Source organism: Megalobrama amblycephala, linkage group LG1 (assembly GCF_018812025.1).
Source record: "Megalobrama amblycephala isolate DHTTF-2021 linkage group LG1, ASM1881202v1, whole genome shotgun sequence".
NCBI classification, from domain to species: domain Eukaryota; kingdom Metazoa; phylum Chordata; class Actinopteri; order Cypriniformes; family Xenocyprididae; genus Megalobrama; species Megalobrama amblycephala.
This window is the reverse complement of record NC_063044.1, coordinates 33,601,459-33,622,752: the sequence shown is the minus strand read 5'-3', so window position 1 is coordinate 33,622,752 and position 21,294 is coordinate 33,601,459. Positions and strand designations below refer to the sequence as shown.

The window sequence follows — 21,294 nt, the reverse complement described above, 5'->3', positions numbered from 1 at the left end:
CTAATGTGAAGTGAGGAGGAAAGTTTGAGTGGACAAAGACTCTCCAAGGATCACAGCTGGAGAATTGCAGAGATTAGTTGAGTCTTGAATCTCAGAAAGCCTAAAAAAAGGATCAAACAGCATCTACATCCCCACAAGTTGTTTAGGGAGAGTTTCAAGAAAAATCCTCTGCTCTCATCCAGAAACAATCTCCAGCATATTCAGTTGTCAGACAAGACTGGAACTTCAAACGGGACCGGCTTCTATGGTCAGGTGAAACTAAAAAAAGAGCTTTTTGGCAGCAAACCCACGAGATGGATTTGGTTCACACATGGATAAAAAGTACCCCATGCCCACGGTTAAATATACTGCTGGATCTTTAATGTTGTGGGCCTTTTTTTCTTCTGGAGGTCCTGGACATCTTGTTCAGATACATGGTATCATGTATTCTATCAAATACTAACAGATAAAAAAATCAAAACCTGACGGCTTAATGGGCCGTGGTTGGATCTTCCATCAGGACAATGATCCAAAACAAACATCAAAACCAACACAAAAATGTGTCACTGAGCACAAAATGAAGCTTCTGCCATGGTCATCTCAGTCCATTGACCTGAACCCTAAAGAAAATGAGTGGAGTGAACTGAAGAGAAGAAGCACCAACATGGAGCTGGAATCTGAAGGATCTGGAGAGATTCTGCATGAAGGAATGGTCTCTGATCTCTTCTCAGGTGTTCTACAAACTCATCAGGCATTATAGGTGAAGACTCAGAGCTGTTATCTTGGCAAAAGGAGGTTGCAAAAAGTTTTGAATAAAAGGGTGCCAATAATTGTGGCCAATGTGTTTTGGAGAAAAACATTTATTTTATAATGTAAGTTTCTCCCCACTTTCAAATATTTTTCTTAAATGAAAGGTTATAATTTTGTGAATTTTTTGGATGAAAGATCAAAAGGATAAACAGTGCAGATTTATTTTCACAGCTGCTTTTGCTCATAATTACTAAGGGTGCCAATAATTGTGGAGGGCACTGTATATATATATATATATATATATATATATATATACGCACACACAATTTACCATTTAGACATAATTTCATTGCATGTATATCATTAAGCTGACATGAAACGCTCTGGGCAGCGTTTCCCAGAAGCATCGTAAACTTAAGTTGATCGTAGCTCCATTGCCACTGGACAGAACATGCTTGAGGCAAAATCTAATTTACACAACTCTCCAATGATGGGTATGTTTTCTTACCCAGGAAAGTAGTGAGGGTGTGTGTAATCTGAGACTGTTGTTCTCCAAGCAGCTATCACAACAAGATTAAATGCACTATTGTTCCCCTTCATTATCACCACACACAGGAAAAATATCACTGACACAAAGAGTTAGCAAATGTCAATCACCTGTTCTGTTCTTTCCTGTGAACCTGTTCTGTTTGATGGCCTGAGGAAACTGCAGCTGCTGGACTTTGATATGGTCAGCATTTGCTGTAAAAACATGATTTACTCACCCATATGTCATTCCAAACTTATGACTTTCATTTAGAAATGCAAACCGAGATTTTTTTAAAGAATTTTTTTTCCTTTGCAGTTATAATGAATAGGGACAACATTTCTCCTTTTGCACTGGACATTCAGGTTTGGAACAACATGAGGGATGACAGAACTTTAGGTGAAATATTCCTTTAACAGAGACCTGAAACTACCAGCATTGACCTATGAGACATTGATGTGGTAAAAATTAAGATTAAGAATATAATTAATCTATAATTAAACTGCACAAATATGCAAAAGGTTGTTTATTTTAATTATAGCCTGCATGCATTAACCTGAAGTGTGCAAAGTTGAGCATACTTCACGTGGACATAGATTAGCTATTGCTTATACAGAATGTTTCAACACATTTGCATTAATAATGTTTGTGTGATATATTAAACTCTAAAGAATCACAAGACTTCACTGAAATGAAGCAGAAATTCCATATATGAGGCTTCTGAATCCACTGTAAGTGTTACTTACTCAAGTCATCAAAATTAACTAATGATTAGTTAATGTACTTCTCATTTGTCCTGCATTAAAGGGATAGTTCAAACCCTGTGGCTCGTGACGACACATTGATGTCCTAAGACACGAAACGATAGGTTTGTATGAGAAACCGAACAAGTATTTATATCATTTTTCACCTCTAATACACCACTATGTCCAACTGCCCTGCACATCCGGTTAGTGAGGTCTAAACGCGCTCTGACAACGGAAGTGATATCTCGCACTCATTGAAGCAAAGCGCGAAGAGATCAATTCCATCATCAGAACGCGTTTTTTGACCTCACTAACCGGATGTGGAGGGCAGTTGGACATAGTGGTGTATTAGAGGTGATAAACATCAAATGTTCATTTTTGGGTGAACTACCTCTTTAATTCCTGTAGATTTACCAAATGTGGAGAAAAAAAAATCTGCACTCCATGTAATCTACGTATGTTCATCAGGCAATTAAAGCATCTTCAGCTACTTAAACCTTTTTTTACTTTTAAAAACAGTTGTGTATATGTACAAGTATGGCTCAGTGATTATAGTCTTTGTTACTATAAGGCACATGTAAAACCTCAGGGAAACAAAGAGCTTGCAAATGAGGATTACAGACACTTCTGCATATGCTGCATGTGTTTTCCTTTATGAAGCGGCTTATAGATTGAGGTTCTGTTTAGGCTTTGAGGCAAATGAAGGGCCTGGAGGTAGTTGACGCTGCATTGCAAACTGCTTTTGTACTCATAGCCTTGAAGCCCAATCGAAGGCTTATCAGAATTTAAAAAAAGCTAAAGTTTACACAAAATGTGCATGGGATGAAATTTAATATGAGCTGGCTCAATTTTGTTTGTTTTTCTGTACTTTGACGTAGTATGTTCAAAGAGCTCCTAGCCTTTAAAAAGCCAACTGATGCTTGTTCATGTAAACTACAAAAGGTGACAGCTGAGCTGACAGCTCCCTGTTTTGGGAGAATTTAATAGTTCATTCAAATTGGCTTGCAAAGGTAAAGTTTATCAGATTCTTAAATGTTTGTCATAAATACATACATAAGGTATGCATAAGATACATTTGATTATAAGAGAATAAGTTATTTATTTATTTATTTTGTAGGGTCTGAAATGGTTCTTCAACACAGGATCTCATTGTTGTTCCTCATCTTTTCATGTCTGATTGGTAATCTACTTCTATGCACTTTCTATTGTAATTTTGACATTATGTGGCTTGGTTAAAATTGTACAATTCTTCGAAAAGTATTAAGGATTCTCAAATGTGTTGTTGATTTCTGCAATGCCTTTTCATTTAAAAGTAATGTTTCTAACATGTTTATCTGTTCTAGCAGTGTTGACAGATTCATGTAACAGTCGATGTCTGGCAAATACAATAATTGCTAAGAAAATCAAGAGTGCACCACAGGCTAATAATTGTACTGTCAATGTAACCATCACTTCAATGCAATATGAGACACTGTCTTTTGTAAGTATCAGAGTGTTATTATCATTTTATCATTTCTGTCTTTTTTCATGCTTGACATAACTGCTGTTAACAATATATATATATATATATATATATATATATATATATATATATATATATATATATATATATATATATATATATATATAACACTTTATTTCAGTGGTCCACTTTAGACATTCTACTAACTATAACATTGCAACACGTCAACTTATTCTACTAACCTGAACCCTAACCTAACCTTAACCTAACAGTCAAATGCTCTAAGAGTTAATTGACATGTAGTTGCAGATTTACTTATAGTTAGTAGAATGTCTAAAGTGGACCATTGAAATAAAGTAAACTCAAACACTTTAAGAACTACTTGCTTTTGTTCCATATGACATAAAAAGTAGATTTTACTTATTATACAATTAACATAAATAGTAAATCTTACTATACTTTTTTTTTTCAATGTAATAATTTTCACATGCACAAAACTTAATAATTCTGTCACCATGTTTAAGGATACGAAAAACATGCAAATGAGCAGCCGTGTCAAGATAAACATGGTAAGTATTGATACATTTATGATGTTCACTTTCAAAAGAAAACAAACAACAACTCATAACTCATAAAGCAGTACATGAACTTCTACCAAATGTTCACAATTAATTGATTTTACAGTGCAAAATGTTACCTCAGTGAACGTGTTTTTAGAAGTATATTTGGTTACACTTTATTTTGATGGTCCAATACATTCTATTGACTATAAGAAACTTTGCAACTACATGTCAACTAACTCTCATTAGAGTATTAGTAGACTGTTACAGAAGGTGTTAGGTTCGGGTCAGTAGAATAAGTTGACATGTAGTTGTAACGTTACTTATAGTCAGTCTAAAATGTATATTTTCTCTCCATAGATATGGATTGATCGTGATCTAGCGTGGAATGACACAACATCTAATGCTACAGCTGTTATGTTACCGGTTGACAAAATCTGGACTCCTGAGTTAGTTTTGGACAATGTGTAAGTGACTTTTCTTTTCTTTTTTTTTGTGGCATGGCATGCAATTGTCTGTTTAGTATAGAGGGTAAGATGTCCCCCCCACCCACACTTTATTTTTTGCTCTTGACCAAAGACAGGAGAAGATCTCATCCCTGCACTTTTGATGAATTCCTTTTTGAGGAATTTTGTTACTTCATCTGATATCAACATTTGTGAGATGAGGCTAACTAATCTAGTTTTGTTTTATTTTTGAAAATAGTAATCTGTGAGATTGTATTAGGTTGAATTTCAAAGTTTTTTGTAAATGAGGGATTTGTGGTCACATTCATTAAAACCTATAGGCTCATTGAGTAAAATAATTAAATTTGAATAGTGTTGCTATTATTACATATCTTCAATTAAAATATTAAATATGTAAATATTCATATGCCTGAATAGAAGTCATTCAGGTACATTGTAAAAAACAACCTATAGAATCTACTCAATAAAATTGAGGTAACAATTTGCACTCACTTTGTTTGGGTAGATTCTATCTTATATATTTGAGTAAAGTATACCTAAATTTAACAGCCATGGTAAACTAAAAAAAATTAGGTAAGGTCTACCTAATATTTCTCATTATATCACATAACTAATTACTTATAAAAAATGAGTAATATTAACCCTATTGTAAGCAAGCAACAGTTCATCTACTAAATTATTATTAATAATGTTTAGCCAAAAGGAAAAATTAAACATTACTTATTCAGGGAAGGTTGAATTTATATAAAAATGGTCAGACGCAGGAGATTGCATCAATTGCTTTTTTTATTGATCAAATAACATTTTGTATTTTTAAACATTTAAAACTAATTAAAGCACAAAATATCCCTTACAATAAATTTCAAGTGAAATACAACATCATAATGTAGCATAAATCATTTTGAACATATTCCATTCAAAAATTAGATGTCAAAACATACATTAGAAGCAAGACTCAAATACTGTTTCTTCATGTTATCATTTCAAACAATATGTGTTTAGATTTAATGTGTGGCTACAATACTTGCAACTCTAGAAAATAAAAGGAGGCTAAAATGAGAGGAGAAACTGATCTCATTTACCTCAAAAGACTAGCATTCTATATTGATACAAACATTTAAACTTCATTTAAAACTAATTAAAGGGTTAGTTTACCCAAAAATGAAAATTCTGTCATTTATTACTTACCTTCATGTCGTTCCACACCCGTAAGACCTTCGTTGATTTTCTGAACACAAATTAAGTTGAAATTTTAGTTGAAATCCGATGGCTCCGTGAGGCCATAGGGAGCAATGACATTTCCTCTCTCAAGATCCATTAATGTATTAAAAACATATTTAAATCAGTTCATGTGAGTACAGTGGTTCAATATTAATATTATAAAATGACGAGAATATTTTTGGTGCGGCAAAAAAACTAAATAACGACTTATAGAGTGATGGCCGATTTCAAAACAATGCTCCAGGAAGCATCGGATCATTATGAATCAGTGTATCGAATCATGAATCGGATCGCGAGTCAAACCCGGCAAACGGCTGAAATCACGTGACTTTGGCGCTCTGAACTGCAGATTCGACACTGATTCAGAAAGCATCGGAGCATTGTGAATCAGTGTTTTGAAATCGGCCATCACTATACAAGTCGTTATTTTGTTTTTTTGGTGCACCAAAAATATTCTTGTGGCTTTATAATATTAATATTGAACCACTGTACTCACATGAGCTGATTTAAATATGTTTTTAGTACATTATTGGATCTTGAGAGAGGAAATGTCATTGCTCCCTATGTAGGCCTCACGGAGCCATCGGATTTCAACTAAAATACCTTAATTAGTGTTCTGAAGATTAACGAAGGTCTTACGGGTGTGGAACGGCATGAGGGTAAGTAATAAATGACATTATTTTCATTTTTGGGTGAACTAACCCTTTAAGTGCAAAAAAGTACAGACAGCTCATTCCACATCTGGTGGGTCCTCCTCAACTGCGGGATTGTGACTAACCACCAACCTCATTATTTCATTTGTGTGGCCTTCAAGTTTATTCTCCTGTTGAAAAAAACAAACAAAAAATATGTTTTTATGTTAGTTCAAGCAAATTAGCATTTAGCATTTAGCATTAGATTACAGTTGTTTTCTTGGTTGATGCCAATTGTTTGATCACAAGCAGGATTTCTGTATTAATCAGCACTTCAATATAAATGGGTAAAAAATAAAAATCAAAACCCAAATTCTTCACCTGAGTATCCCATAATGAAACAATTATTAATTTAACAATGTTTAATTAATTAAATAAACAATGTTTGCAGCATCCAATTTAGACAAACGGAAGCTGAAAGGGATAGTTCACCTAAAAATTATCCCCAGGGCATCAAAGATGTAGGTGACTTTGTTTCTTCAGTAGAACACAAATGATGATTTTTAACTCCAACTGTTGCCGTCTGTCAGTCAAATAATGGGAGTGAATGGGAACACCAACAATAAGAGTAAAAAAAAAACATGCACAGACAAATCCAAATTAATTGATATTTATATAATTTTTTTACCTCTAAAATACCACTATGTCCAACTGCGTTCAGCATTCGGTTAGTGATGTCTGATCGCGCTCTGACAACGGCAGTGATGTCTAGCACTCTTTGAAGTATATGCGCGAGACATCAGAGCGCGATCAGACCTCACTAATCGAATGCTGAATGCAGTTGAACATAGTGGTGTTTTCGAGGTAAAAAATGATATAAATACTGTTCGGTTTCTCGCACAAACCGATCGTTTCGTGTCTTAGGACATCAATGTGTCGTCACGAGCCGCAGAGTTTAATTTGGATTTGTCTGTGCATGTTTATTTGACTCTTATTGCTCAAATAAAATAAATAAAAAATAATGTAAATAAAAATATTAATAAGAATTTTGTTAAAGTTTACTTAGGGGTGAAAAAATGAAGTGGAGCTAAACATGACAACTTAGGACTCATGATTGGTTCCCTACTCGGGTGAATGTCACATTCTTTCTCTTTATGCATTCAGGATAGATGTAACCGTGAAGCCGTACAATAATGATGTTCAGGTGACGAGGAATGGAATAGTGGACTATGCCGTGATCTTGTTCATATCAGTGAGCTGTAATGATATCAACCTTTTCAGCTACCCCTTTGTGAAAGGAGAATGTTCTGTGGCCATCAATGGATGGAACCAAAGCTGTAAGATGACATTTTTAAGTGAACAGAAATTGATCATTTGTTCTTAACCAGGGACATTCTTCTGGAATTTATAAGGACAACAAGATATCTGAATAACTGCTAAATATTCTTTTATTTGTGCTGATCTAGATTGTGCGCTTAATCTCACCCAACCTACTAACATAACTAATGTTGGAGGCATTCAAGGAGAGTGGGAGACTGTGAGCGTGACGGTAGAACAAAATGAAACGGCTAAAAACCGCAAACAACTCTTGGTAACTACTGACTTCATTCAGATTCTTACTTCTTTGCCCAGTTTCACAGACAAGGCTTAGGCCAGACTAAAATGCATGTTTTAACAGAAAACATTTTGCACTGACACATCTTAAAATATGTCAGTGCCATTTGTTTTGTCTCAAGATTCACACCAGTAATGTTTTTTTTTATTTTATTTTTTTATTCTAAGGCATGTTTATAAAAGCTAATTAAATGTCTTAATTGAACCTAATCCTGGCTTAATCTAAGCCCTGTCCAGTGTATAAATGTCAGGATTACCTTAAACTCTTAAAAGCAACATGACATGAAATACCTTATTTACCGTCTTAAAGGGTTAGTTCAGCCAAAAATGAAAATAATGTCATTTATTACCTTCGTTAATCTTCGGAACACAAATTAAGATATTTTTGATGAAATCTGATGGCTTAGTGAGGCCTGCATAGCCAGCAATGACATTTCCTCTCTCAAGATCCATTAATATACTAAAAACATATTTAAATCAGTTAAATCAGATTTAAGTGAAGTTCACAACGTAATTTCGGGAGGAGTGAACCCATCTAATCTTTCAATTAGTGAAACTCAAACATAATCTCAAGAGGAGGGAACCCTAATCTTTCAATTACATCCAGAGCATATAAGCAGCTACTCACCCTGCTCTGGCATCAGTTGTTTCGATATCCCTCCACCTCCCCAACTCCACCACATAAATTAAGCATCTCATCTATCGTACTCCTCTTTCATGCACTAGTAGTCCCTGGGGGGTATATCCAAGCTCGTGTTGAAGCTGCTTCCTCGAGCCCCTCCACAGCGGACAGCAAGCCAAATACGCTTAACCTTATTAGCTTAAAGATTTTATGAGGAAACGAACTCGTGAAATCAATATTAATATTATAAAGCGACGAGAATATTTTTGGTGCGCCAAAAAACAAAGTAACGACTTATTTAGCGATGGCCCATTTCAAAACACTGCTTCAGGAAGCTTCAGAGCGTTATGAATCTTTTGTGTTGAATCAGCGGTTCGGAGCGCCAAAGTCACGTGATTTCAGCAGTTTGGCGGTTTGACACGCGATCCGAATCATGATTGGACACAAAAGATTCATAACGCTCCGAAGCTTAATGGCTTTGAGATGGGCTCGTTCTTTGAGTCTGCAGTGGACTCTGGCTCAAGGTCTGTGGTGGGCATGACTAAAGTCTGGCTGGTCTCTGGACGTCTCTATGAACAGGAAGTACAGATACTTTAATGAACACCAAGAACACAAAACACACTACAGATTTACTATTAATGACAAACATAACTGGGAAAGCTAAGAGCTTATAAACACAGTGAATAATTATATAAAAAAAAGGAACAGGTGTACACTAATTAGAAACCATGGTAACAAACAAGGATAAGAACTCCGGCATGTTAGTTAATACATTAACTAATGTTAAGAAATTAACCTTATTGTAAAGTGTTACCAAAAAAAAAAAAAAAAAATGTTGTTATTGGTCTGCAGAGGAAATTTTGATTATTAAAATTTATTTTTTATTTTTTAATTCAGTACACAGAATATTTGTAGGTGTTCATCTGTGTCTATGTAGAAGACATAAATATTAAATTGGTACATATTCTTTCTCCTGTCATGTGTTAACAGGTCTCTTTATCCGTCAGTCCTTTCAGTGCTGTTGTGACCCTGATCCTGCCCAGTGTACTAATAATGCTGGCTGACCTGGTGACCTTTGCTCTGCCAGTTCAAGGAGGAGAACGCAACAACCTTAAGGTCACCCTGGTCCTGAGCTTCACCATGTTCCTCCTCATCCTCAATGATCACCTGGGCAGTGGTGGACGATGTAGCCCTATCCTCCGTAAGTGAAAGAACAAAACAACTGGCCTCTTGTACACCTGTCAGTGTAGCCCTGAGTAACATAGTCATATTGTGATGCAGTACAACAGAAATTACCTTTACACATACTTTACGCAAGTTTGCACGTTGTGTTGAACATACTTAACGTTAGCATAAAATGAAGGAGTCTCTAACTCAATCCCTTTAGCACCACCAACTGTCCAAAGTTGCACTCATGTTTATGCTAATAACTTTTGAACCGTAAGGGCTAGAAACAATTTTTTCTCACTGATTCCTTGGCCCAAGATGATTCGATTGCACTCTATGATGTAATTTTCCATCATGAAAATTTTTTCCGCCATTTTGAATTTTCCAAAAAAAAAAAAAACAACTTTTTCGAACTCCTCCTAGGCTGTTGCTCCGATTTTCATGAAAATTGAACCAGATCATCTTCAGACCATGCTGACAAAAACATATGGAATTCAAGTTGATCCGTCAAACCATTCTTGAATAATGTGCAAACGAATTTGACGAAGGGCACGCCAAAGTGTACGTGAATGGCTGTATCTCTGCAATGCTTTAGCGTATTCTGACCAAACTTGGTGTGTGTTATGACAACCATGACCTTGAGGTACAGTTTCGGCATAGTGCATTTTTGCTTATAACTTCTGAATGGTTTGGCCAAAAATCTTTTTGATTGTCCAAACCATTGAATAACGGATCAACAAGTTTGATGGCATGGTGCCAAACTGATTCTGAGGCTGTTACACTGCAACGCTTTGCCATATTGACACCAAACTTTGTATGTGTCATTGTCTGCTCACACTGACCACACATCATCAATTTGGTAACAGCGCCACCTATTGGTCAAAAGTGATAAGCAATTTAATCATATTACATGTGATTGTATTTGTGATTTTTCAGCCATTTTGATTAAATAATCTAAAAATTTCTTTAGTTACTCATTGTTGCAGTGCAGTTGCTCTGAGGCTCCCAGCCATGGTGGCATAACTCATTGTGCTTTTTTTGTGCTTGGTCCCGATAATTGCTGCTTGCAGCTATATTATTTTTGTTGAAACCATGATACACTACCTTTTAAAAGTGTGGGATAAGCAAGATAAAAAAAGAAAGAAAGAAAAAGAAATATATACTTTTATACATCGAGCAAGGATGTAGTAAATTAATTAAAAGTGACAGTAAATACATTTATAATTTTATAACAAAAATTATATTTCAAATTGTAGTTTTAAATGCTTTTCTTTTAAATTCTCTATTCATCATCCTGAAAAAATTATCACAAAAATATGAAGCAGCACAACTGTTTTCAACATTGATAGCGATCAGAAACATTTATTGAGCAGGAAATCAGCATATTAGAATGAATTAAGAAGGATTATGTGACTCTGAAGACTGGAGTAATGATGCTGAAAATTCAGCTTTGATCACAGGAATAAATTACAATTTACAATATATTCAAACAGAAAACAATTATTTTAAATTGTAGTAAGATTTCACAATATTACTGTTTTTACTGTATTTTTGATCAAATAAGTGCAGCCTTGGTGAGCAGAAGAGACTTCTTTCAAAAACATAAAAAAAAAATCATAATTACTCCACACGTTTGACTGGCAGTAACGCATTTCATAGAGAAACTTATCTAAGTCTTATTTAACTAAATAAACTGCATCTCTTGTGAAAACGTGATCAGATTTTGTCAAGGCTTTCATCTCATTTCATCCTAACCTACATCCTTTTTTGTTCGAGGGCCGAGTGTCATCGACAAACATGATTGAACAAAGCTACTGTATGTTATGCAACTTTTGAATGAAAAGGAAATAAGGAGGCCAACTGCCATTTCACTCGTAATGCATCTTGGTACAAAGCAGCAAAGTTTAAATTCCTTGTTTTGGTGTGTTTCCTCATAATATGTACCATAGAAATTATTGTTGGGAGAGTGGGCAGGCGAGTAGGCAGTAGTTTTACTGCTGTCCAAAACACATTCAGGACAGTTTACATTTCCAAAACAAATACAATGTGATCAAATTCATTTTTGACTACCCCGTGTGTGATTGTAGTGATCCAATCACATGCTAATACCTTGTGTAAACAATGCAATGCAGAGCAATACTGTAAAACCTGACACTTGACTCAAGTTACTTAAAACAACAATAAAGGGAAATAAGTAAATTAAATAAAATTAAATAAAAGTAAATAACTAAAATATGCTAAGCAAAATAAAAAAGTAAAAGGCTGAAAGAGAAGCCTGGAAAATAATTAAAGTAAACACTAAAATAAAAACTAAAGTAGTGACACTATAATGGTGACTTCAAATAAAACATCAACATCTAAATCTCTGTTAATTCTCAATAAGAACTTCTGTAGATGTATGACAGAAATAAAGTAAGTCTAGTTAGTGAATAAGTGAAGCTGATAATGCTGCTTGTGGAGTTGTTTAATCATCCTCTGCTGAGATCTTGAGAGATTTAATGTCTTTTATCTTCAGATGATTTCATCTAAGGCTGTGGCTGGAAATCAGTTCTTGTGTTTCTGCTCATCTTTTTTTTTTTTTTTTTTTCTTTTGTTCTTCTTTCCTTCAGTAATTCTGCTTGTTAACACTAATGCAAAATCATCAAGTCAAGTCACCTTTATTTATATAGCATTTTTTACAATGCAGTTTGTTTCAAAGCAGCTTTACAATGATAACAGGAAACATAATTTTGGCTGCACAGCGGCTCTAGAAGAAAGTGGTGTCATTGTCCAGCTTAAGCAAGTTCAGTATTGATTCATTCCATTGTAAAAATCATTAATTACTTTAGTTCATTTATCTATACAGCAGCTCTGGAGAAAACAAAGATGTCATCGTTCAGCTCAGTTCAGTTACAATGGTGTCAATGCAGGCAGATCAATAATATAAGTGTCCCCAAGGAAGGAAGATGGCAAGGAAGTGGAAACCAAACTCCATCAGGTAACAGAATGGAGAAAAAAACCTTGTGAGAAACCAGGCTCAGTCGGGGGGCCAGTTCTCCTCTGGTCAACAATGAACAGTGCATGATTATGATTCAGGCAGCATTACAGGTCATAAATCAGATTGGAATCGGTAGCATTCAAATATTCATCCAGTTCCTAATGCTTGAGGATCACATTCCTCATGCTAATATGGAGCCAAATCTGGCCATAGGGTCTGTGCAGAGGACCTGTCTGGTTCTTGTGGTCTTTGCTGAGCAAGCAAGAAAGCAAAGCAAGCAAATTTTATTTATATAGCACTTTTCTAAACAAATTAATGCAATTCAAAGTGCTTGACAAGGAACCAATAGATACAGAAATTAATAAAATGATCAGATCAATAAAAAGAACAATTAAAAAGTAAAATAGACCCATAACATAATAAGAATAGAGTTTATAAAAATCAAAATGTGAAAAATAAAATACAACATTACAAACAAAGCAAAACACAAAATATAAAGAGGTTTTATAAGATTTTACAGGAAGGCCAGACTAAAAAGATACGTTTTTAATTTAGATTTAAAGCTATTAATGTTTTCAGCACATCTTATGTTCTCTTCAAGGTTGTTCCTGAGGTGAGGAGCATAACAGCTAAAAGCAGCATCACTGAATTTTTTAGTTCTACTATGAGGTATCTTTAGAAGAAAAGAATCAGAACATCTAAGAGTCCTTCTCGGTTCATATACTGTAATCATATTTGAAAGATAGTCTGGAGCAAGTCCGTCCAATGCCTTATAAACTAATAAAAGAATTTTTAAAATCAATACGAAAACTAACAGGTAACCAGTGTAATGACTTTAATACTGGTGTAATATGATCTCTCTTTTTGGCTTTTGTCAAAAATGCTGAGGATCTGTCCCGATGGCTGTCATGTCAACGAGGCCTTCACAGGTTGTCTAGTAGACACAATCTCTGCCATTTTGGTCGTGTCTAGGTGCAGGTCCACTATCTGGATATGGACAGGATCTGGCTGACTATAGTTACCATGGGATACAGACAGACTAATATGGTTGCCCTAGTTTATGCAGCCAAACAATCCTTTAACAGATGTGAATTATATAAATTGATAATGTGTTATGTGTATGCCAGGTTAAAGAGATGTGTTTTTAAGCTTAGTCTTACGATCGGGTGTACGTCCAGCTGGTGCAACCGGCCCCAGATTACCATGTGCACCTGCATGTGATGACCACCACTGTGGTGAACATGTGTCTATGCTGACACAGGACTCTGCATTGTACCTCTCTAGAGATTTATCTGTGGACAGTGCCTCATCACCAGACTCTGATTCTGATCCCATCAGTAGGAGGGCCATCTTCTTTTTTGGTGGCTTTCACCTGGCCTGGCTCTGGCATCCTTCAGCATCTAGCTCAGCTTTTGCTACACCTTTCCCCTCTCTGCTCTGGGCAAGCACCTAAGGTCCTTGAACCTAGGATCTAGAGCAGTTGCTACCTTTAACCACCACAGGTTTGAGTTATCCTTTCACCCGTTGAGGTCCTTAGTAAATGCAGCCTTGAAGCACGCTATGTAGGCAGGGTCAACATCAGAGACCTCCATTGTGTACAGGAGATGTACACAATGTAGGCCTTAAATATAGGCCTTAAATTATGGCTATATGACGTACATATTACTTATTTTTATAAAATTGGAGAAGACAGAAATCACATTACCATCAGGGCTCCAGCAACGTTTTCAACTTTGCCACCTTATCATATTCAGCTGAGGTTAGCATGGCTAAGTTGTGCTTCTGCTGTGCCAGCGCTGCTTTCAGTGAATCTTTATTGTGATGAATCCACCTTATCATCTCAAGAATTGAATTCCAGCACATCAGTACATCCTGGACGAGCGACTCCTCTATTAGTCCATGAGATGCTTGCTGAGCTTTCAGCTCTGCTGTGTTTGTGGGACTGTGTCTGAATTGTCTGACAATTTTATGGTACTTAGCTAAAACGCCCTCAAATTTGCTGTCCCTGTAGATGACAGCATGATTGGCAAAATGTTGGTGACATTCATTATCATGTAAACATAATGGCCGACATATTGCGTCACCAAAAATTATTGAGGTCATGCACATTTATTGTGCGATAAGTTGATATATTGATTATTGCGACAGGCCTACTCAGTCATTGTATTACTCACATTTGCCGTGCCCTTATCTCACAAAGCTAGGTAACCATCTGCGCTGCGATAACGGGAAGTTGTTGGGATCAAACTTGATCAATGATTATGATTAATTTGCGTTTAAAAAAAATAATGCGTACATTTTTTTGGATTAATTACATGCGTTAACGTTGACGGCTCTAGTTTTTAGTCTAGATTTAAACAGACAGAGTGTGTCTGCTTCCCGAACAATGCTAGGAAGACTATACCAGAATTTGGGTGCAAAATAGGAAAAGGATCTACCGCCTGCAATTGATCACTTATTTAATCTAATTAACTTCAACACTTTTTTTTTCTTCATTATTTTAACATTGAGGGGTGTTAATTTATAATTAATTTATAATTTATAATATTGTACAGTTTTTTGTTTTTTTTCCATCTACAATTATGCAATGCACAGGTAAATTATTGTTTGCTCTGTATTTTGCTCCAAAGATTATCACTTCTGTTTCTGTCTGGTCAATCTGGTGCTGAGCATGGTGATGTCTATTCTGTTGACACGCCTGACATTAGATGAAAGATTCCTGCCTTGTAAATGCTCAAAGAACCTCAACCCCCCCCACAGAACTGCCAGTCTGCGTCAGGATGAAGGTAAGAATTTAGAATACAGCAAAAATAAAGAGTTACTAGCTTGATACTTGTAATGTGTTCATGCATATATGTAAAAATCTTTATTAGCAGATGCTGGTGTGATTGCAATAACAAAGTCTAGTGATCTGCCTTCAGAGGTGGCTTCCCTCCAAAAAATAGTGAACTTTTTGGAAAACATCGACCAAAAAGAGCAAGTGGCAAACAGCAACGTGGCTTTTGTAGATCGCTTGGACAAAATCTGTTTCTGTTTTTTTTTTATTCATTGACATCATTTATATCATCATTGTTGTCATTGTCACGAGAACAGATTTGTGCAAAGAAAAAAAGAAAGTTTTCTGGGATACGAAAGATTATTCTATTAATTATACTGATCTTTATTATTATCATCAAAATTATCATTATTATTATTATCATTATTTTTTTAATGACACAGAATATTAAAGACCTTTATAAATAATTATTAAAGAACATATCATGATTTGTTTTTTGCACAACTCCCATAGGCGATTTTGATCTACAACATTTCTGTATGTGATGTACATGAAACAGAATTAGATTTTATATTGTCTTTAAACCTTTGTTTTAGATTTTTAATAATATACTGTATTGTACAAATTCATTTACACATTTGAGGAATTTCATTAACCATGTCATTAATAAAGGCTATAACTGGGAGATTTAGTTTTATTTAGTTTTAGCGTTGAACATTAAAAATCCATATGTTGTCATATGTTAATAGGGGATTTGGGGTAGAAGGCTCCTAGTATCATGTTGTTGCTGGAGCCTTTATTATTATTATCATTATTATTTGTGTTCATTTAGCCTAAATTTTCGCATTCAATTTAACCCTTTCCATTTTTTATCATCATATTTTTTTAGGCCAGTTGAGTGGAATTTTATTTATTTCGCGTATTGTGTAAAATGCAATATAAAAGAATTGTATGAAGCATACTCAAAAAAATTAACTTTCACTGTTGTTAGTTTCACTCAAACCATCCTTGTTCACATTACTACATGAACGTAATTTAACTGCGTTGTTTCTACTAAAATTGAGTATTGTCAGCTTTACTTAGTAAGTGTTTGTTCAGTCAACTTAACATTGCTGTGTGAAACGCACACATTATTGTTGACATAACTAACTGTGCAGTGGATCCGTAGTTCCCAGCATGCTTTGCAAGGGACTGCATTAGGAGAGTAAATTTAGGGATTAAAGTGTTATTTTATGTGTTTTTTTCAGTAAAGGGAAAGATGTTGTTAGTTTATGTTAGTGTTTAATGTTCAGTTATGTTGGACATTTAGAGTAGTTTCTGTAATGTTTTTGAATTTTGTGGTTACCATTATGCAGAAGAGTGTCGCCTGTGTTTAGGCTGTGCACACTCATATACACATGTTTATAGGATGAAATTCCTGCTCTCAATTCAATTGAGTTTGTTCAATTAGTTATTTTTTGAGTGCATTTTGGGGTGAATGTTGTATCCTTTCTATTTAAATGATTATTCAAAAAAAAAAAAAAAAAATGTGTTCACCTTATGTAATCAACATATCATTATTAAGTAAACTGCACATATAAATATTATGTAACAGTGACATTCAAATGATTTGTATTTACTCAAAGAAATTTTGTCAGCTTTATTTGAATTTCTTTTGTTCATTCAACTAAATAGTTTTTTGTACAAATTACTCAATATTATTGCGTGGAACCACTTGACACTTATTTTTTAAGAAAATCCAACAATTCATTTTCAACTAGGACATAGGTTGTTTGAATCAGGAAGTCATACAGTTGTTGTGTTCGGGTAATGCGCTGATGATTGGTAAATGCCCACTAGGGGGAGTTATTGAATTATGTGGGGAATAGGTATGCATGGAAGAGGAAGAGAGAACGTGTTTTGGCATGCAGTGTTTAAAATAAAGAGACATGTGCATTACCTGATGTGATCTCTCTTGATTTAGGTGACTACTACACACCAACAGTGAGTGTTGACTAACTGTAATTGATCCACTGCTAGCTGCAATGAGTTATTAAAGGGTTAGTTCACCCAAAAAATGAAAATAATGTCATTTATTACTCACCCTCATGCCGTTCCACACCCGTAAGACCTTCGTTAATCTTCGGAACACAAATTAAGATATTTTTGTTGAAATCCGATGGCTCAGTGAGGCATATCCAGCAATGACATTTCCTCTCTCAAGATCCATTAATGTACTAAAAACATATTTAAATCAGTTCATGCGAGTACAGTGGTTCAATGTTAATATTATAAAGTGACGATAACATTTTTGGTGCGCCAAAAAAAAACTTCGGAGCGTTATGAATCTTTTGTGTTGAATCAGTGGTTCGGAGCACCAAAGTCACGTGATTTCAGCAGTTTGGCGGTTTGACACGCGATCCGAATCATGATTCGACTCATAACGCTCCAAAGCTTCCTGAAGCAGTGTTTTGAAATCGGCCATCACTATATAAGTCATTATTTTGTTTTTTTGGTGCACCAAAAATGTTATCGTCGCTTTATAATATTAATATTGAATGACATGAACTGATTTAAATATGTTTTTAGTACATTAATGGATCTTGAGAGAGGAAATGTCATTGCTCCCTATGGAGGCCTCACTGAGCCATTGGACTTCAACAAAAATATCTTAATTTGTGTTCCAAAGTTGAACGAAGGTCTTACGGGTGTGAAACGGCATGAGGGTGAGTAATAAATGACATTATTTTCATTTTTGGGTGAACTAACCCTTTAAAGGATTAGTTCACTTCAGAATTCAAATTTCCTAACCATTTACTCACCCCCGTGTCATCCAAGATGTCTTTCTTTCTTCAGTCAAAAATAAATTATTTTTGAGGAAAACATTACAGGATTTTTCTCCATAGTGGACTTCACTGGGGTACAACTAGGGATGGGTATCGTTAAAGGGTTAGTTCACCCAAAAATGAAAATAATGTAATTTATTACCTACCCTCATGTTGTTCCACACCCGTAAGACCTTCGTTCATCTTCGGAACACAAATTAATATATTTTAGTTGAAATCCAATGGCTCAGTGAGGCCTCTATTGAGAGCAAAGCCATTCAAACTCAAGGTCCATAAAGGTAGTAAAAACATATTTGAAACAGTTCATGAGTACAGTGGTTCTACCTTAATATTATAAAGTGACAAGAATACTTTTTGTGCGCCAAAAAACCAAAATAACTACTTTTCAAAAATATATAGTGATGACCGATTTCAAAACACTTCTTCTGAGCTTTACGAATTGAATCAGTGAATCGGAGCGTCAAAGTCACGTGATTTCAGCAGTTTAGCCGTTTGATAGGAGATCCGAATCACTAATTTGAAACAAAAGATTCATAAAGTTCAGAAGCTTCATGAAGTAGTGTTTTGAAATCGGCACATCACTAGATATTGTTGAAAAGTCGTTATTTTGCGTTTTTGTTGGTGCACAAAAAGTATTCTTGTCACTTTATAACATTAAGATTGAACCACTGTACTCACATGAACTGTTTTAAATATGTTTTTAGTACCTTTTTGGATATTGAGAGTTTCAATGGCTTTGCTCTCAATAGAGGTCTCACTGAGCCATCAGATTTCATCAGCAATATCTTAATTTGTGTTCCGAAGATGAACCAAGGTCTTACGGGTGTAGAACAACATGAGGGTGAGTAATAAATGGCATTATTTTCATTTTTGGGTGAACTAACCCTTTAAGGCTTTAATGGTATTACACTTGCTTATAACAAATTAAGAGCTTAATGAACATTGCTTTATATTCTGAAATGTAAAATGAATATCATTAAATGAAATTAATATAAAACATCAATTTGTAAATGCACCAAGTGTGCAGGCATTTTTAGGGTTTTATAGATACATTAAGAACATACACAAATAAACAAAGTAAAACAAACTGACAAATACAATAAAACAAAGATACAAATTAAATAAACAGTGCTTTCATTTCATGACGGTCAAATGTTATTGTTCAGGTAAGTAGCTAATATAGCCAATAAAACAAATCTAAGTAACTGAATGTGAAATAACACTGCATGGTTTTGACAGTATAAATTAATAGATTAATGCTTATTAAAGTTAACAATATTCAGATTAAGTGCTGTGTCTTTGCATTTTGTTGTTTGATTAATATGGATAGCACAATGGTGACTGCTGTCTCTATGCAGACAATAGATATTAACATATCAGATTTTCTCCCAGCTGTTCATGTCCACTTAAGATATAAACTCTTTAAGTAAACACTCTCCAAGCAGGTCATTTTGACCTATATATAATATATATATAAACCCACCTGTTGGTCCATGATAAAATTACTCACGTTAAACACATTCATGGGTATCTGATTGTCAGAGAACAAAGAAAAACAAAAGAACCCTTCAGTACAGTACAAACATACTGTTACATCCACGTCTGTCCCGAACTCCATTTCCCAGAATCCTCCTGTTCCGCGCACCTGTCTTCACTCACATCATCAAGTCTTCCCGCCATCTCCCCGGATTCCCTGCACCTGTTGTTCCTCGTCAGCACTCCCTTTAAGTTGGACACTTTCGCTGTACTCCTTATCTGTTCTATTGTTTGCTTAGCCGTATATGTTGTTTGTGTGCTCCTTATTGTGAATAAAACCTTTGTACTAGTGATGTCCAAATGAAGCAACGAATCAGTATTGAACCACTTCATCAATTGTTTTGAAAATGGGTTCATTCATTCAAAGCTTCGTTTCAGTGACATCTAGTGGCGAAATTGTAGATAGCAATATAATGTCTGTATAAGTGTAACTAGGGTTTGTGTGAATGATGTAAATAAACCAGCCACAAAATAAATAAGCCAGGTGCAGTAGGGTAACCAAGGTATAATAAAGCACCTTATTAGGACTGATCAGATAAAAATGTTCCCACATTGGAGAACAGGTTCTCTTCCTAGCTGGCTCCATGATGATGATCAAACAATGCAGTGATAATAACAACTATGCAAACTCCTAATACAACAAACCCACATCTTGTGCATCATTTTGGGTGTCTATATAGTCCTATTACGCACCTAAAAAGCTGCTGAAGCGTGCGCGCAGCAAAGTCTCGCGTCATGAAGCCTCTCGCGATGCGAAGCAGTATCGACTGGTCTGAACCACTCACGTGATTCACTTAGAGAACTGAAGCAGTTGCTGCTTCGGACGTCATCGGTCACGTGTGTTTTTCCGCACCAAAGCAAGCTCCGAAGCAGTAGTTCAAGAAAAATGCTGCTCCGAGTTCGAAGCTTGTGTCGGAGCATCGGTGTCAGACGGTCATCACTACTTTGTACTGTGGATCTCCGTACTCGCCTCATCCCTTCAGCATACAACAGTAACAAAAGAACAGACCAAGACCGCTGGAGATCCACGACTCGGGATGAGCTTATTTCTCGTGTCAGAGGTTCCTAGTCTTCCCGTATCTCACCCGCTAGCTTCTGCCGCGGATCGCCTCGTTGGGCTCCTGCAGGAGGGACGTTCACTGGAGAGGTATGTGGAGGAGTTTGAGTTGGCTTATGTGGCGAATTTGCCAGATGCTTGTTTAAACGCCCTTTTTCTGGAGGGGCTGGACGAGAGCACGATCCGTTTTGATGAACCTGCCGATCATTTATCCTTAGAACCATTTAAATACAAAAATACAAAAACAAAAACAAATTAATGATATCGTCTAAGTTGGTTATCAAAGAGGTTCCGGAAATAGCGTGCAATTCTCGTCCAACTCCCTCAGAAACACGGGCGGCCTGGCCAGTCAATCTCCATCTTCCTCCGCATGCCCC

The 21,294-nt window shown here is 35.6% G+C and overlaps 1 protein-coding gene across 3 annotated transcripts; it reads left to right on the top strand.

The window, feature by feature from the left end:
* The first annotated feature begins 2,937 nt into the window (after window positions 1–2,937).
* Window positions 2,938–16,579, top strand: LOC125268294 (zinc-activated ligand-gated ion channel-like). 3 transcript variants are annotated; one of them, XM_048190376.1, is made up of 10 exons: window positions 2,938–3,011; window positions 3,119–3,181; window positions 3,348–3,481; window positions 3,988–4,032; window positions 4,384–4,490; window positions 7,508–7,680; window positions 7,810–7,934; window positions 9,570–9,780; window positions 15,354–15,509; window positions 15,597–16,579. In XM_048190376.1, the coding sequence occupies exons 2-10, from the start codon at window positions 3,127–3,129 to the stop codon at window positions 15,773–15,775; spliced, it is 1,185 nt and encodes a 394-aa protein (XP_048046333.1). In that variant the 5' UTR covers window positions 2,938–3,011; window positions 3,119–3,126; the 3' UTR covers window positions 15,776–16,579. The 3 variants fall into 3 exon arrangements, with proteins under 3 accessions (XP_048046333.1, XP_048046341.1, XP_048046323.1); XM_048190384.1 differs by having other exon boundaries at window positions 2,940–3,011; window positions 3,345–3,481; window positions 15,600–16,579; XM_048190366.1 differs by having other exon boundaries at window positions 2,940–3,011; window positions 3,345–3,481.
* The last annotated feature ends 4,715 nt before the right edge of the window (window positions 16,580–21,294 follow it).

Bases quoted from the DNA above. Each gene is read 5' to 3' on its own strand.
- LOC125268294 (XM_048190366.1), top strand. From the start codon at position 3,127: ATGGTTCTTCAACACAGGATCTCATTGTTGTTCCTCATCTTTTCATGT. The intron at 4,033-4,383 runs GTAAGTATTGAT...TTCTCTCCATAG, and splicing joins GCCGTGTCAAGATAAACATG to ATATGGATTGATCGTGATCT. The intron at 15,510-15,596 runs GTAAGAATTTAG...AATCTTTATTAG, and splicing joins CAGTCTGCGTCAGGATGAAG to CAGATGCTGGTGTGATTGCA.